Consider the following 16735-nt stretch of genomic DNA (forward strand, 5'->3'; position numbering starts at 1 on the left):
GCAGAGGGTGGGCCCCTGGGTTGCTAGGTACCACATGGCTGGGCCCTTCTCTCCTAGGCCCGGGCCCCACACAGCTGGGGCACAGTCCCACCTCTAGCTCTGGGTCTCTGCAAAGAGCAAACGCTCCCACCCCTGTTAACCAGGCACCACCCCAGGGAAACTGAGGCACGCACGTGCTCTTCACACAAAATAGTATGGACAGTTTCCACTCCATCCCAGCACCCCCTGGATCCAGACACCAGCCTTTGACTTGCACAGAACTTTTATTAGTGACACGCTAGTGCTTGCAGACGTGGTGGTCGGCCCGCGGCCGCTCCTGAGACGAGGGGGCCTGGGCCCCACAGGCACAGGGCTGTGCTGGCCACTGGGGCGGCTGAGGTAGTCGGCCTGGGAGGGGATGCGGAGGCAGGCTCCTGCTGGAGCGTGAGTCGTGGTGGGCGGCTGCTGGCTCCGGCGGTGCCCCCCGGGCGTTAGGCGAGCACCAGCCCCATTCGCCCTCCAGCACCAATAAATACCAAGGCTCCCTGAGTGCAGTCGCGGCTGCCCCAGCGCGGGAGGGCCAGGGGCCACGGGGACAACCACCAGGATTTGGGGGGGCAGGCCTGGCGTGCCACCCCAGCACCGGCCCAGGAGAGAAGCTGCCCCCCAGCCCAGAGGGGCCTTGTGGGGGTGCTCTCGGGGGAGCCCCGGGGCTGGCAGGAAGGCCCAAGCAGAGGGAGGCAGTGTCCAGCCCCCCCTCTGCGGCTGCTGTGCAGGGGGCAGCGCTCAGCCCCACGCCGCCCCCTTTCGGGCTGCTCCCCCGGCGGCAGGGCTCCGCTCCGTCCCACACGCGTCACAGGAGGTTACTGGCCAGGCGCTGCTGCTCCAGCTCTCGGACGGCCTCGGCGCCGTGCTGGTCACCTGGGGAGAGGAGGGGGCGGGTGAGGGGGGCCTGCACCCCCCTGCCTGGCCGAGCGGGGGAGGGGCACAGGGCCTGTCCCCTGGAGGCCTGGTGCCCCGGTCGCGCCCCCGAGGGGTATGCTGCCAGCTGGGCCAGAGGGGCTCAGCTACCCCGGGCTGGGCCGGCTGCCCCCCCAGCTGCCTCCCATGGGCCCAGCCGGCCCCGCTCCCCCGGGGCCCCGCCCCCCCGGGAGCCCCCCTCACCTGTGTGGCAGCCGTGCAGCCAGGCACGGTGCCCGTCGTACCTGCACTGGCAGCGCATCACGTTGTTGGAGAAATCGGACTCGGCCACCTCGTGCTGGGGGTTCACGACCACCTGGGCAGGAGAGGGGAGGGGAGGGAGGAGAGAGGAGGGGCAGGGGGCCCGCGGGGGGGCAAGGCCAGGCTGGTGCCCGGGCTGGTGGGAGAGGGATGGGGGCTGGGCCAGCCTCACACCGGGGCCCCCGGCCCCTCCCCGGCTGCCCCCAGCCGCAGGCGTCGGGCCTCTGGCCCAGGCCGGCGGGTTCCCGCCCTGGCCGGCTCCCAGGACGCAGCCAGTCCCTGAGCGGGCGCTGGGGGGAGGCACGGCCTGGGGGCGTTCAGCGCGGATAGGCCTTGGCCCCGGCCCCGGGCACGCGGCTCCTACCTGTAAGACGTAGCTGCCGGGCCCCACGTCGCTGATGTCCACCCACTGGCAGTCGATGTCGTGCCGGTAGGTGTCCCAGCACCCCACGCTCACCCCCTGCTCCCCGAAGTTGGCACACGCAAAGCGCCGCTGCAGCCCTGGGGGAGACGGAGAGGGGACAGGAGGACTCAGGCAGCCCCCCTCCCCCAGTCCCCCCAGCACCCGCTTCCCCCCCACACCCACCACGCAGCGGAGAGCTCTCCCTTTGGGGCTGCTGGCTGTGGGGGGCGTTCCCAGCAGGGGGCGCTGGCTGTGGGGAGCAGGGCAGGGCGCTGGCTGTGGGGAGCAGGGCAGGGCGCTGGCTGTGGGGGAGCTCCCAGCAGGGGGCGCTGTGGGGGGCAGGGCAGGGCTGGGCTGGCTGTGGGGGGCAGGGCAGGGCGCTGGCTGTGGGGGGAGCTCCCAGCAGGGGGCGCTGTGGGGGGCGGGGCAGGGTGCTGGGGGGGGCGCAGCAGGGTATTGCCTGTGGGGGCGCTCCCAGCAGGGGGCGCTGTGGGGGGCGGGGCAGGGCAGGGCAGGGCTGGCTGTGGGGGGCAGGGCAGGGCGTTGCCTGTGGGGGCGCTCCCAGCAGGGGGCGCTGTGGGGGGCGGGGCAGGGCTGGCCGCGGGGAGCGCTGGGTCTGAGGAGGGGTTCCCGAGAGCCCGGCCCACACCTGGGGGGCAGCTGGTGTCCTCGAGGCAGAAGCTGGCCTTGTGCCCTTCGGCCACCCTGGAGCCGTTGGGCGTCAGCAGGTCGTAGTGGGTGAAAACCTCCATGCTGTGGTAATGCCTGTGGGGGACGAGAGGGGGCAGCTGAGCGCACGGGGGGGGGGGGGAGCAGTGCCCCCCCCAGACATCAGGCCCGGTCTCCCCTGCTTGGTGAGCGGGACGGGGAGGCCGGAGGGTGAAGCCCCTGGGCGTTTTGGGGAAGCCCCCCTGCAGGGGCAGAGCCAGACCCCTGGCCGGGGAGGGCAGGAGGGAGCTGCCGGGGGTGGGGGCCAGGGGCCGAGGGCTGGACCCAGAATTGCAGCTCTGCGTCCACATGAAGCCGTAACGACAGTCCTGGCCCAGATGCTGCCCCTTACACCCGGCGGGGCCGGCCCCACAGAGCCAGCCGGGGACAGCCAGCCGGGGCCCACGTGGGGCCCGGGCGTGGGGCTCTGGGGCAGTGGCTCACTGGGCATGGCCCAGCGCCCTGCTGCTGGCTCTGGTTCCTCTCCTCGTCTGCCAGGGCACCCGGCCAGCAGCCCTAGCTCCGGGTGCTGCTCGCAGCTGCTGCAGTGGGGAGCTGGCATCCCTGGGGGCCCAGGCAGCCCCAGAGCCCGGCTGTGCAGCCCCGCGGGGGGCGCTCACCTGTGGCACTGATGCCAGAGCCAGGCGTGGCGGCCGGTGTGGGGCCGGAAGTCGGCTCGGCCCAGGTTGTGGATCCGGGAGGAGAAGCGCAGCAGACGCCGGTGCCCGTGGGGCCAGCTGGCGTGGTCGGCCGAGCGTGAGAGGCAGCGCTCCTCGTGGGCGCAGGACAGCATGGCGAGTGGCCGCTCCTCCAGGTAGCCCGTCTCCTGCACCAGCTGCGCGTCCAGCACCAGGTCCGGGGCGGCTGCAGGATCCGCGGGGTCAGGCTGGCCTGGCTTCCCCTGGGACACGGGGCCGTGCAGGGCCCCCCCGGCCCCGGCAGGTGCAGAGCCGGGGCGTTACCCCGCCCCCGCCGGCGGCCGCGGGCAACCGAGGGCTGGCCCGGCTCGGCGAGGTGAGATCGAGGGGGCTGACCGCCAAGGAAATCCCCAGTCCCACCCCCGCCCTGGGGACGCGACACCTGCTGCCCCCGCCCACCCAGGCGGGCAGGCCCGTCACTCACTCTCGGTGCAGCTGACCCCGGCAGAGAAGCGCCCACCGCCAGCCGGGCAGTGCACGGGGCCATGGCGCTGGCATTGCTGGATGCTGAGCTCAGAGCCCGTGCAGCGCACGCCGCTCACCACCACCTCGCCCGCCTCCGGGCTGCCCTGCCAGTACCAGGTCTCCTGGGTGGAGGGGGGGGGGGGGGGAGAGACGCCCCAGTGCTCAGCGGGGACACAAGGGCCCAGGGCCCCGCATCCCCTCAAGGCCAGGGCCCCCCCATCCCCACCGTTGACGCCCGCGCCCTCCCCATCCTGCCCCTCAATGCCCGTGCCCTCCCCATCCTGCCCCTCGACACCACAGCACCTGGGGTCCTGCCCTGCCCCTCCCCACCTCCCCCCCCCACAACGTCCCCTGCCACCAGGGCACAGGGCTCCCCCATGCATCCCCCCCAGCCTGGGCACAGCCCCTCCCCCGGCTCTGGGACTCACCTGGAGGGCGTGGCTGGCGAAGCCCAGCCCCAGCTGTCTGCAGACCACCATGGCCTCGTTCAGCCCCCACCGTTCACCGCACACGGAGCCCCACTTCAGGGCGCCCCCCACCGGCACCAGCACCTCCACCACACCCTCCTCGGGGCTACGGCCCCCCACCAGGCGCACCTGGGCAGAGCAGGGGTTAGCTGCCAGCTCCTGCCCCAGCCCGGGGAGAGCCACTGGAGGGCTGGAGACCCCCACCCCAGCTGGGGCACCTGGGGGCCCCCACACCGGCTGCCTGCCCCACCCCATGTCTCCCTCCATGTCATTCACCACCTCCTTCAGCCTGTGGCATCCTCCCCATGGTTCCCTGTGCCACCCTCTCCTCCTGCAGTGTCCCCCAGCACCCCCCACCACCCACTCCCCCAGAAGTGCCCCACGGCACTCACTCCCCAAGATCTCCCCGCACCCCCCAGTGCCCACTCCCCCAGGCCCCTGAGCGCTCCACAGCACCCCCCACCACCCACTCCCCCAGAAGTGCCCCACGGCACTCACTCCCCAAGATCTCCCAGCACCCCCCAGTGCCCACTCCCCCAGGCCCCTGAGCGCCCCACAGCACCCCCCACCACCCACTCCCCCAGAAGTGCCCCATGGCACCCACTCCCCAAGACCTCCCAGCACCCCCCAGTGCCCACTCCCGCAGGCCTCCCTGCCCCACTGTACCCCATGGCACCTACACCACCCCAGGCTACCCGCTTCTAGATGGTGCCACACTGCCCCTCCCTAGCTATGCGCCCCACACCCCGGCATGACTGACAGCCCCCAGGGGCCGCGGGGCTCACCTGGCTCTGGTAGTCCATGCGGGGCACGTTGCACCGGACGGCAGCGTCGGCCTCATGCCGGCAGCCGCTCTGCGCTGCCTCCTGGAAGCGGCACTCGTGGAGGGAGCGCTCGGAGCCCGTGCACTGCACCTCGGTCATGTGGATGGGGCCCAGGCCTGGAGCCAGAGCCCAGCGTCAGCCTGACTCACCCCTGGGGCCTGCAGGGACCCCATCCCCGCCCCCAGGCTGCTCCGGTGCAGCCCTGCCCCGGTGCCGCCCAAGGGGCTCCCTGCACAGGGCAGCTCCCGCCTCCCTCGGGAGGGTGGGAGGCCAGAATGGCCCCTTAAACCCTCCAGCCTGGCCTCCTGCAGAGCACAGGCCAGAGCCCCGCAGCCCCAGACAGGCCTCAGGGGCTGAGCCATGGAGAGCTGGGGAATCCTCCCTCCCCGGGAGCTTGTCCTGCGGCTCCCCAGCTGCCCGGCACATTGGGGACTGGACCGGGCCTGGCTGCCGGTCCCTGGTGTGCCCGGCTCCCGAAGGCCTCACGCCGGGATCCGGCCGCTCTCCCTCCCAGACGCTGCCCAGCCCGAAGCTCCAGGCTCTCCCTGCCGGTTCTGCTCCATCCCAGGGCCCTTTGCCACTGGGGAGCCCAGACCTGGACACCCCAAAACCCTTTGCAGAGGGACCCCCCATGCCACCCCAGAGCTCACCCTCAGTGGCTCGTCCGCTACACCCCCATAACTGCTCCTGGGACACAGGCACATGGGAGCGGGGCCCCAGCACCCCAGCACGGCACCCGGGGTCCGGCCCCCCAGGTCTCCATCACCGCGGCTCCCCACGCACTGGCTCCTTCCAGCCGCTCACCCTGGCCCAGCTGGGCCCCTGCCAGGGCCTGCCTGGCCGTCCCGTAGCCCAGCTGCCGACACACCACGCTGGCTGCGAGCAGGTTCCACTTTTCGTCGCACACGGTGCCCCAGTGGCCACGGTGCAGCACCTCCACCCGGCCCTCGCCCACCTGGGCGCCAGCCCGGAGACGCACTTGGGGCCCCTGCGAGAGCGGGGGGGGGGATTAGGAGGAGCCAAATGTGTTCGTGCACCCCCCCCGGGAATGGCTGGGGTAGAGAGCTGGGGTCCGGCCTGTAGCCAGGGCCCCCCACAGCCAGCTCCTGCCCCGCTCCCCACAGCGCCCCCTGCTGGTACAGGCTGGGACTGGAGCAGCCGGGAGCCCCCACCCCACCCAACACCCTGCCCCCTGTGTCCCCCCAGCACCCCCTGCTGGGACAGGACAGGGCTGGAGTAGCGGGAGCTCCCCCTACAGCCAGCTCCTGCCCTGCCCCCCACAGCGCCCCCTGCTGGGACAAGAGCAGCCAGGAGTCCCCCCACCCCCCAGCCGGCGTGTGGCCTCGCTCCCCCTCCGGAACCGTTGCTCGGTTTGTGCTGCTGACGTCAGTCCCAAGAGAAACCATTTTCCCACCCCCGGCCCACGCCGTGCTGTGGCCCATTCCCTCGGGGCCGGGGTCTCTCATGGGGTCTCCCCCCGTGTCCCCCAGACCCGGGGCCGTGGCTCTGGTAGGGCTCACCTCTGCGCGCCGGCCCTGGCGGAACGGCCTGGCCTTGGCTTTCTGGAACTCGGCGCCCGGGACGCAGCTGATGACGGCGTGCATGCCACGGGGGCAGGCGGGCTGGAGCCGGCTGGCAGGGGACACCTGCACCGGGCAGTGGGACAGGTGGGGCTCCGTGCCCAGGCAGCTGACCCGGTGGATCCAGAACGCGTTCTTCCGGCTCAGGGTCCTCAGGCTGCAAACCAGGGGGGTCAGGTCAGCCCACGCCAGGTCCTGCCCGGCCGGCGCTAACAGCGCCCGGCTCTAGGGGCACCCCTAGCGAGGTGCAGCCGGCCCATGGGACGGGCGCACCCCGTGGGAAGCCTGGCACCCGGCGGGTCGGCCCCAGACGGGAGCGCTCAGGCAGGGACGAGTCCGTACCTCGACTTGGGATCCTTCAACTGCAGGTTCCAGAGCTTCCTGCAGGGTTCAAAAGGGCTGGTCAGCAGGGCCGTGGGCAGCCCCCACAGGGGTCGCCGTGCCCTCCGCCCCCCACCCCTGCGCCCCCCCAGGGGTCTGCATGTCTTCCGCCTCATCCTTGGATCCAGGACTTCACACCCCAGGGAGCCTGTGACCCACCCCTCGCACCAATGCACATGCGTGTGCAACACTCAACCTTCTGTGACCTTGGACCCCGCCCGTGCCATCTCGTCGAAGCACCTCAGACCATTGCGAGGGACACCCCCCAGTCAGCCACGCGACCCTGACCGCAGGACCCCCCCGCCCCGCTCTGCACCTGCCCGCGGCGCCCGGCGCTACCTGTAGAAGCCGGTGTTGAGCTGCTTCTCCCGGGGGAAACCCAGCATCCCGCACACCACGCGGCTGCTGTTCCTGGTCCAGCCGGCGTCGCACACCTGCCTCCAGCGCCCCTCGTGCTTCACCTCCACCACGCCCTCGCTGATGGGCACGCTCAGCTTAGCCCAGGCCAGGACGGGCTTGAGCCGCACCTCCTCCAGCTTCGTTCCCTGCCCCAGGCCAGATGCCGGGTGAGATGGGCCCAGGAAACATGGGCAGCCCCTGGGGCACTCGGGACTGGGGGAAGCTGGGCAGGGCAGCGCATGGAGGGGTGGCGGGAGGATGCCCAGGGCTGCGGGTCGGGAGCAAGGGGCACCAGCAGAGCTGTGGGGGAAGGCCTGGGGAGGGATAGGAGGGAGCCGGGAGGGGGAGCTGAAGGCCGGACTCACAGCAGGGATCTGCCCCCATGGGCCTGGGCTGTCCTCCCCCAGCACTCCTGCTTTGCACCCCCGGGCCGTGGCTCCTGGGGGAGGGACTCGGGCCTGTTACATGGGTCAGACTAGCTGAAGCTCCTGGCCCGGCAAACCAGGGATCTCCTGGCCCTGCGCTGCGGAGCGAAGGCCCTTCCCTGCCGGCTGTTCCACTAGGGCAGGGCAACCGGCAGCAGGAGCCCCAGGTGGGAAGCGCCCCTGCCAGCCCCAGGACCCCGTGAGCCCGGTCCCCACTCACCTGCAGGCCGGCGGCTGGGCCCGGGGCAGGGGCACCAGGCGGGTGCCGGCCCGAGCACACGACGCCGGCGTCCTCTCCGTGGTGGCAGTCACTCACGCCCCAGCCATTGGAGTCGCACTCGGCCAGGGAGCCCTCGGTGCCGGCACACTGCACGTTGTCCAGCCAGACAGGGCCTGACGCAGCAGGGGCGGGTCAGTGACGGGCCCGGGCCAGGAGCTCTGGCACCCCCGGGGCCTGGAAGGGGCCTGGGCTGGGACACCCCCCTCCCTCCATGGGCTCAGCAACAGGGTCCCATGCCAGCAGCCCCCGCTCCCAAAAGCATCGGGGTGGGGCTGCAGGGGGCTCACTGACCATGGGGTACCAAATGGGATGCCCCAAATTACTAGCAGACACCCCACCCCCTGGGAGAGCTCAGGGGCTGTGCTTCTGACCACATCACCACCACCACCACCCCCCCCCGGCTCCCACAGCACCCCCTGCTGGGACAGGCCAGGGCTGGAGTCGCTGGGAGCTGCCCCACAGCCAGCACTAGGCCTTGGGGAGGGGAGAGTTCTGCAGCTGGGGGGCTCTCATCCCCATATCTCCACCCACAGGAGCCCGCACTCCATTCTGGGGTAGCATGGCTGGGGGTATGCCTGGGAGCCATGCCCCGGCTGCCCTGTGAGCAGGGGGGCGCAGCCTTACCTTCCCCTCGGCCATACTTGGCGCTGTGGGCCCATGTCACGGCCGACTCAAAGCCCAGCTCCCTGCAGGCCACGCTGGCCACGTGGATGTCGAAGTCGTCGTCACACACGGTCCCCCACTGCCCATCGTACAGCACCTCCAGCCGCCCCTCGCCTGCCTGGCTCCTGGCCCCCACCAGCCGCACCTGAACCTGTGGGGGCTGCTGCCAGCTGGGGGTCGCCAGGCACAGCAGGAGCAGGGTGGGGATGGGTCCAGCCAGCATCACTGATCCTCCCCAGACAGACTCCTAGAAACAGCGTGGCATGGCAGGGGTCCAGGCCTGGCAGGGGTCCCCAGGGGCGCCCCATCCCACTGATTCCAGGGGGACAGACTGGCTCGGGGGCAGGGTTTGGGATGGGGCCTTTCCCCTCTAGGGGTGTGGCTGCGAGTCTCGCCCTGCTCCCCAGAGGCCGTGGACACACGCAGCCCCCGGGTGCCAGAGAGCAGGGCTGGTCCCACCTCACCCTGCAACCGTCACAGCCGGACACCCACCCCGAGCTGGCTGGACCCCACGCACGGGCAGGGACCCCACGAGCGCGAAGCCCTGGAGGACCGGGGGAGCGAGGGTCCCGGAAATCAACAGCCCAGGTAGCTGCTGGCAAAGATCCAAGGAGCGGCCGATGGGAGCCGGCGCTGCCCATGCCCAGCCCAGCGCGACCCAGCTCAGACCCCCGCAGGTGTCTCGCCCGTCTCCCCCAGAGCCCGCTGCCCAGTCGCTGGGGGGCTGCCTGGCCCAGCACCGACACCTCCCCCACCATAACCAGCGATAAGGTGACAGGGCTGCTGCCCCCCGAACTGCTCCCGGCGCCCCCAGGCAGAGCCCTTGCCACTCCCAGCCTGACCCCCCCACGCGTCCTGTGCCCCCCACAACCTCCTGCCTACAAATCCCCCACATCCTCCCACCCGCCCTGTGCCCCCTTGGCCCCCACATCCCCCCGCCTGCCCCCCATATCCCCCTACCGGGTGTCCCCCCAACAGCCCCACATCCTGTACCTGCGACCCCCCAAGGCTCCCACATCCCCCACCCTGTGCCCCCCAACAGCCCCACATCCCCCGTGTGCCCCCAATGCCCCCCACCCTGTGCCCCCAACAGCCCCCCATCCACCCTGTGCCCTCCAACAGCCCCTGTGCACAGCGCCCGGCACCAGGGCCCCGATCCCGGCGCTCCCCGCCACTCACCGCGCGGGCCGGGCCAGGCCAGGCAGGACCGAGGGGACTGACGAGCTGCTGGGGCCCGGCCCGCCCGGCCTTTTATCCCGGCAGCCGCCCTGGCCCCGCTCCGGGCAGCCCCCGCCTGAGCCCGGCCCCGGGGAGGCTCCGCGCCAGCAGGTTCCGCACCGGCGGGCGCAGAGCCAGCGGGTCCCCGCGCCCCACCCCCCGAGCCGCGCCTGCCCCCCGCCGGGCCCCCCGGCGCCCCTGGTCCCCACCTGCCCCCCCGCCGGGCCCCCGCCTGCCTCCCGATGCGCTGGGGCCCCCCGACCCCCGCCTGTCCCCCCATCGGGCCGCCTGCCCCCCGCCGGGCCCCCCGGCGCCCCTGGTCCCCACCTGCCCCCCCGCCGGGCCCCCGCCTGCCCCCTGATTCCCGGCGCCCCTGGTCTCCACCTGCCCCCCTGCCTGCCCCCCGACCCCCGCCTGTCCCCCCATCGGGTCGCCTGCCCCCCGCCGGGCCCCCGCCTGCCCCCCGATGCGCTGGGGGCCCCCCGACCCCCACCTGTCCCCCCATCTGGCCCCTTGCCCCCCGCTGGGCCCCCTGCCGGGCCTCCCCAGCCCCCACCTGGTCCCTGACCTTGCCGGGATGCCCTGGGCTGGGACCCCGCCTGCCCCCCAGCTGGTGTGACCAGAGAGCAAATGTGAAAAATCGGGAAGGGAGTGGGGGGTAATAGGAGCCTATATAAGAAAAAGACTCAAAAATCGGGACATCTGGTCACCCTACCCCCAGCCACCCACCTGCCCACTGAACAGGACTCCCTCCTCAAAACCTCCTGCCTGGGCTGAACCCCCAGCCCCCTACCTGGGCCGAGCTCCTGGGCCTCCCGGCTGGGAGTTCATGGGCACGCCCAGAAAGGAGCAATTTGCCGAAGTTAGAAACCCTCTGGGCCCGAATGAGCCACCCGCCAGGGGCCCGGTGCCCGGAGCCAGCCCCGCTAGGAGAGCCCCGTGTCACGCAGCCGGCTCTGGGCTCTCCTCACTGACCCGGGGGCCAGACTGGTCACTGGCTGGCATTGGCATCCGGGACCCCTGCCAGCCCTGCTCTGAGCAACCGAGACAGGGGGTGACCCGACCCCTACCAGGGTGGGGGTGGGCAGGGCTCTCGCCCCAGGCCACCTTTGTGCTGTTACTCTGGCCCTCCATCAGCCCTGCCAGGGCCCCTCAGCCCCAACCCGCAGCCCCCCGCTGTCCCAGCCATGGGGTCCCCCCGCTCTGCCCTGCCAGGGCCCCTCAGCCCCGACCCGCAGCCCCCCGCTGTCCCAGCCATGGGGTCCCCCCGCTCTGCCCTGCCAGGGCCCCTCAGCCCCGACCCGCAGCCCCCCGCTGTCCCAGCCATGGGGTCCCCCCGCTCTGCCCTGCCAGGGCCTCTCAGCCCCGACCCGCAGCCCCCCGCTGTCCCAGCCATGGGGTCCCCCCGTTCTGCCCTGCCAGGGCCCCTCAGCCCCGACCCGCAGCCCCCCGCTGTCCCAGCCATGGGGTCCCCCCGCTCTGCCCTGCCAGGGCCCCTCAGCCCCGACCCGCAGCCCCCCGCTGTCCCAGCCATGGGGTCCCCCCGCTCTGCCCTGCCAGGGCCCCTCAGCCCCGACCCGCAGCCCCCCGCTGTCCCAGCCATGGGGTCCCCCCGCTCTGCCCTGCCAGGGCCCCTCAGCCCCGACCCGCAGCCCCCCGCTGTCCCAGCCATGGGGTCCGCCCCCGCTCTGCCCTGCCAGGGCCCCTCAGCCCCGACCCGCAGCCCCTGCTGTCCCAGCCCTGAGGTCCCCACAACTCTGCCGGTGCCGCTCAAGCCCGACCCACAGCCCCCTGCTACCCCCAGCCTGGGTCTCCCCTGACTGCTGTACCCCTGAATCTGTCCCCAGCGGCTCTCACTGCCATAGCAGGTGTTGGGATGGCATCTCTGGTGCCCAAGGGCCGCTGCTTGAGCCGCCCCCCCCGGAGCTGCGGTGCCCACGCGCTGGGACGGGGATAAACAGGAAGCTGCGTTCCCCCAGCTGTCCCTTGCAGGGATGTGCCAGTGGCCACGGGCTGTTTATTTGGCGTTTAAGGAGCAGGTTCCCGTCGGGAGGAGCCAGGAACCACAGGGCCTGGAATAGCCCGTGAGCTCATCACCACATCCGCGGGGGGGGCGGGGGCAGCAGTCGTCTCCCCCCGCTCCAAGCCCTGTACGGGGAGCAAGCGGCCCGGGGTGCCCACTGACTCCCAGCAGAGAGGAAAGACCTGCAAAGCCTCCTGCACAGTATGCCCAGTGCCCGGGGCTCCCAGGGCTCTCCACACTGCCCCTGCCCAGGGAACCACTGGCCCCGGTCCCCGCTGCATGGGGTCTCCCGCCGGGGCCATGGCACTGGATGTACACAGCCTCCAGCCAGCCCCAGAGCGTTACCTGCAGGCGGGGCCAGAGCCCGCACAGCTGGGGCAGGACGCTGGAGCAGAGCTGGGCAGTCATGGGTCGGGGACCCCGGCTCCCTGGCCTTGGGCTGCCAATCGCGCTCTGGGCCCAGGCCGTGACACCTGTGATTTATGGGTGACCAGGGAGCTCTGTGCCCACCCAGCCCCGGCTGGAGAGTGCAATTAAACAACCCCCCGCCCCGGCCCAGGGACGTGCACCCGCAGCCGGGGGGCAGCGCCTGGCCAGGCCCAGGGAGCCCCCACGTACCTCCAGTCTGGCTCGCAGGAGGTGCTTGGCTGCTAGGGGTCGGTTCGGGTCAGGGCAGGGGCCCTCAGTGCTGCTCTTGGGGGGTTGCCTGAGGGCCAGGGCAGGAGCTGGTTTGGGGCAGGGGGCTGCCCAGTGTCACTGCTGGAGGGCAGGGTGGAGGGGTGTGGGCTGGGTGCCCAGGGGCTGGACGAAGGCTCCCCGGCTGGCGCAGGCTGCAGACCCACCTGGTTGATGATTGGGGCAGAGGGCATTTGTCCCTTTGCATTGGGCTGCGCCCTGCAGCCGATTATGGTGCCTAAGGTGGCCAGGGGGCACCTGGGCTGGGCGCTGCATTAATTCAGCAGAGCGAGACCCGTGGGGTCAGGCAGCGGGTGCAGGGCCCACGGGCAGAGCTGGCAGGGCCCGGCTGACTGCTTGGCACGTGCTGGGCAGGGGGGCTGCAGAGCTCCCCAGTTCAGGGGTGGGGACAGGCCTGATGCCAGCTGCTCAGGGGATACTCTGCCCTGTGCCCTGGGGGGCCAGTCTGGGTGCTTGGTACCCGCTTTGCCCAGCTGTGGGTGGTGACACGCGAGGGGATGTGAGTCAGACAGGGCCAGGCTGGGCCAGGAGAGCCACAGTCATCACCCAGAGCGGGGGCGGGGGGAGCCCCCCATCACGGGACCCAGAGCTGCCAGCCAAGCGGCAAAGCTGGGGCATTTGGGGATGGGGAAGGGGGCTGCAGGGCAGCTGCCCGGAGCCAAAGGAGATTTCGGCAAGGGCAGCTCAGCAGCGGGAGGGGTATAAGAGGGCTCTAGAGAACTCCGCTGTACCTGGCTCTGGGACGAGAGTGGGGGCTAGTAGATTGCAGGGGGAGGGCTGGGATCCAGGACTCCTGGGTTCTCTCCTTGGCTCTGGGAGGGGAGAGGAGTCTAGTTTGTTGCGGGGGGGACAGGACTCCTGGGTTCTCTCCTTGGCTCTGGGAGGGGAGAGGAGTCTAGTTTGTTGCGGGGGGGACAGGACTCCTGGGTTCTCTCCTTGGCTCTGGGAGGGGAGAGGAGTCTAGTTTGTTGCGGGGGGGACAGGACTCCTGGGTTCTCTCCCTGGCTCTGGGAGGGGAGAGGGGTCTAGTGTTTTTTTTTTTGTGGGCGGGGGGGAGTTAGGCAGGACTCCTGGGTTCTCACCTAGCTGTACCACTGGCTCGGGCTGTTGGCAGCCCCCCGTGCCAATGGGACAGAGCCCACGGCTGGCTGGGGTTTCCTCACTCCAGCGAAGCTCCAGGACCTGGGGTGGCAAGGCCTCCCCACGGACACGTTCCAAGGGGGGGCTGTTACCGTGGGGGGCTGGCAGCCTGCGCAGAGCATTACGCGGGCAACACTGGACTAAAAAGGAAAACTCCCACACCACAGCGACAGCATTGCTGGCTGGCTGGCGGGGCCGGGAGGGAGGGGCTGTGGGGCCCAGGTACAGGCCGTGCAGCCCCGTGCACGGGGCTGGCAGGAAGCGCTGAAGGCACCCGGAGGGCCCAGGGGCTATTCTTAGCCAGTCAATATTGATTCAGCAGCTCAGGTGCAGCTGGGTCTGGAGCTGTTTTATTTCGGGCGGTGGGGGGCGGGCTGGGCGCTCAATCCAGCCTTGTCCCCGGGGAGGAAGAGGGCTGGGCAAGGCACTGAGCCCTGTAATCTTCAGGGACGGGGCAGCGTGTGGGGCGCTGGCTGGGAGGGCTCGGCTCATGGGTGAGGACACACCCTGCTCGTTGCCATGAGCGGGCAGGCTGGGGGTGAGCTGTGCCAGGGGTCAGCCCGGAGCTAGACACACTCACACCAAGGCCGGCCCTGGGGGGCCAGTGGGGGGGTTGGAGGGGCAGCCAGGGAGTGGGACTCTGCTCCAGCCCTGCAGGCGGGGATGTGGCTGGCACCGGGGGGCACCACTGGATCCATGACCCTGAGCAGGTAGCTGGGACCCTCCAGCCCGGGGCAAACGCTGGCCCAGGGACCCTCTGCACCCAGTGGCCCTGAGCACGGCTTCAGGAACCAGTGAACAGCAGCCGAAGTGCACCAGGGGACCTGCCCATGGGGGATGGGGGTCAGTGGCAGGGGCTCAGGGGGGTGTCTGGGCCCCCCTCACCTCGTGGGCTGGTGAATCATGGCTCAGAGCAGCCCTGCGAGGCAAAGCACCCCCCAGGGGCAGGGCAGGGGGGAAGATGGGGTGTGATCCACAATCCACCTGCACCATCTAGAGCTGCCTTGTTTCTTGGCTGCCCAGGGGAGCCGTGCCCAGCGCTCTGCCTCGGGCTCCCAGGAGGGGCAGGCAGGGGCCGGGCACCAGGATCCAGGCTCTGCTGCCGTGAGCCCCTGTTCTGGCCCGTTAGCACCGGAGCTGCTGCTCTGGGCACCCTGACGAGCCTCGGCTAGGGTGCCCCCTTCAGGCAGGCCCAGATCAGGGGCGGGCGCCGCACAGATCACCCCAGTGCCAGGGGCTGAGCCCAGCATCTCCCAGAATGCCCGGCCGTTTGCTGGGCATTATTCTCAGCACGGCTCAGTGCCCGGCTCCTCCTGCCAGCACTGGGGCTGTGGGAGGCTCTGGGAATGGGGCCTCTGGGAGTGTGACTGCGGCCAGGCTGACACCGGGCGGGGGCACCGGGCAGGGGGAACGGGATGGTCACGGAGCCCCCCCGTGTGACTGCGGCTGGCCTGGCACTGGGCGGGGGCACCGGGTGGGGGCACAGAGCAGAGGGAACAGGATGGTCACGGAGCCCCCCCCGTGACTGCGGCCGGCCTGGCACCGGGCGGGGGCACCGGGCAGGGGGCACAGGGCAGGGGGCACAGGGCAGGGGGAACGGGATGGTCGCGGAGCCCCCCCGTGTGACTGCGGCCGGCCTGGCACCGGGCGGGGGCACCGGGCGGGGGCACAGGGCAGAGGGAACAGGATGGTCATGGACCCCCCCTCCGTGTGACTGTGGCCGGCCTGGCACCGGGCGGGGGCACCAGGCAGGGGGCACAGGGCAGGGGGAACGGGATGGTCGTGGACCCCCCCCCCCTTGTGACTGCGGCCGGCCTGACACCGGGCGGGGGCACCGGGTGGGGGCACAGAGCAGAGGGAACAGGATGGTCGCGGAGCCCCCCCCGTGACTGCGGCCGGCCTGGCACCGGGCGGGGGCACAGGGCAGGGGGAACGGGATGGTCGCGGAGCCCCCCCGTGTGACTGCAGCCGGCCTGGCACCGGGCGGGGGCACCGGGCGGGGGCACAGAACAGAGGGAACGGGATGGTTGCGGAGCCCCCCCGTGTGACTGCGGCCGGCCTGGCACCGGGCGGGGGCACCGGGCGGGGGCACCGGGCAGGGGCAGAGGGCAGGGGGAACGGGATGATCGTGGACTCCCCCCCCCCCGTGTGACTGCAGCCAGCCTGGCACCGGGCGGGGGCACCGGGCAGGGGCAGAGGGCAGGGGGAACGGGATGATCGTGGAGCCCCCCCGTGTGACTGCGGCCGGCCTGGCACCGGGCAGGGGCACCGGGCGGGGGCACCGGGCAGGGGCAGAGGGCAGGGGGAACGGGATGATCGTGGACTCCCCCCCCCGTGTGACTGCAGCCAGCCTGGCACCGGGCGGGGGCACCAGGCGGGGGCACCGGGCAGGGGCAGAGGGCAGGGGGAACGGGATGATCGTGGAGCCCCCCCGTGTGACTGCAGCCGGCCTGGCACCAGGCAGGGGCACCGGGCGGGGGCAGAGGGCAGGGGGAACAGGATGATCGTGGACTCCCCCCCCCCCCGTGTGACTGCAGCCGGCCTGGCACCGGGCGGGGGCACCGGGCGGGGGCACAGAACAGAGGGAACGGGATGGTTGCGGAGCCCCCCCGTGTGACTGCGGCCGGCCTGGCACCGGGCGGGGGCACCGGGCGGGGGCACCGGGCAGGGGCAGAGGGCAGGGGGAACGGGATGATCGTGGACTCCCCCCCCCGTGTGACTGCAGCCAGCCTGGCACCGGGCGGGGGCACCAGGCAGGGGCACCGGGCAGGGGCAGAGGGCAGGGGGAACGGGATGATCGTGGAGCCCCCCCGTGTGACTGCAGCCGGCCTGGCACCAGGCAGGGGCACCGGGCGGGGGCAGAGGGCAGGGGGAACAGGATGATCGTGGACTCCCCCCCCCCCCCCCCCCCGTGTGACTGCAGCCGGCCTGGCACCGGGCGGGGGCACCGGGCAGGGGCAGAGGGCAGGGGGAACGGGATGATCGTGGACTCCCCCCCCCCGTGTGACTGCAGCCGGCCTGGCACCGGGCGGGGGCACCGGGCAGGGGCAGAGGGCAGGGGGAACGGGATGATCGTGGACTCCCCCCCCCCGTGTGACTGCAGCCGGCCTGGCACCGGGCAGGGGCACCGGGCGGGGGCACCGGGCAGCAGCCCCCTCGGGTGCA

General features: G+C 72.0%; 1 protein-coding gene across 6 annotated transcripts; it reads right to left on the reverse strand.

The window, feature by feature from the left end:
* Nucleotides 1-244: 244 nt before the first annotated feature.
* Nucleotides 245-9809, reverse strand: LOXL4 (lysyl oxidase like 4). Of its 6 annotated transcripts, XM_048857263.2 has the most exons (15): nucleotides 9673-9805; nucleotides 8455-8740; nucleotides 7771-7943; nucleotides 7066-7271; nucleotides 6688-6726; nucleotides 6286-6502; nucleotides 5570-5753; nucleotides 4727-4881; nucleotides 3903-4070; nucleotides 3434-3596; nucleotides 2932-3175; nucleotides 2253-2368; nucleotides 1565-1701; nucleotides 1144-1255; nucleotides 245-900 (listed from the first exon to the last, which is right to left on the reverse strand). In XM_048857263.2, the coding sequence occupies exons 2-15, from the start codon at nucleotides 8714-8716 to the stop codon at nucleotides 833-835; spliced, it is 2244 nt and encodes a 747-aa protein (XP_048713220.2). In that variant the 5' UTR covers nucleotides 8717-8740; nucleotides 9673-9805; the 3' UTR covers nucleotides 245-832. The 6 variants fall into 6 exon arrangements, with proteins under 6 accessions (XP_048713220.2, XP_048713218.2, XP_074987239.1 ...); XM_048857261.2 differs by having other exon boundaries at nucleotides 1144-1701; nucleotides 9673-9807; XM_075131138.1 differs by lacking the exon at nucleotides 1144-1255 and having other exon boundaries at nucleotides 9673-9806.
* Between the last annotated feature and the right edge of the window lie 6926 nt (nucleotides 9810-16735).

This window comes from Caretta caretta, chromosome 7, assembly GCF_965140235.1.
Source record: "Caretta caretta isolate rCarCar2 chromosome 7, rCarCar1.hap1, whole genome shotgun sequence".
Classification (NCBI taxonomy): Eukaryota; Metazoa; Chordata; order Testudines; family Cheloniidae; genus Caretta; species Caretta caretta.

What these genes read in the sequence shown, in the direction of transcription:
- LOXL4 (XM_048857261.2), bottom strand. Translation starts at nt 8,716, where the DNA reads ATGCTGGCTGGACCCATCCCCACCCTGCTCCTGCTGTGCCTGGCGACC. An exon ending in GGACACCAGCTGCCCCCCAG is followed by an intron (nt 1,702 to 2,252) that starts GTGTGGGCCGGG and finishes CGTCTCCCCCAG; the next exon opens with GGCTGCAGCGGCGCTTTGCG. An exon ending in GCTGCACGGCTGCCACACAG is followed by an intron (nt 901 to 1,143) that starts GTGAGGGGGGCT and finishes TCCTCTCCCCAG; the next exon opens with GTGACCAGCACGGCGCCGAG.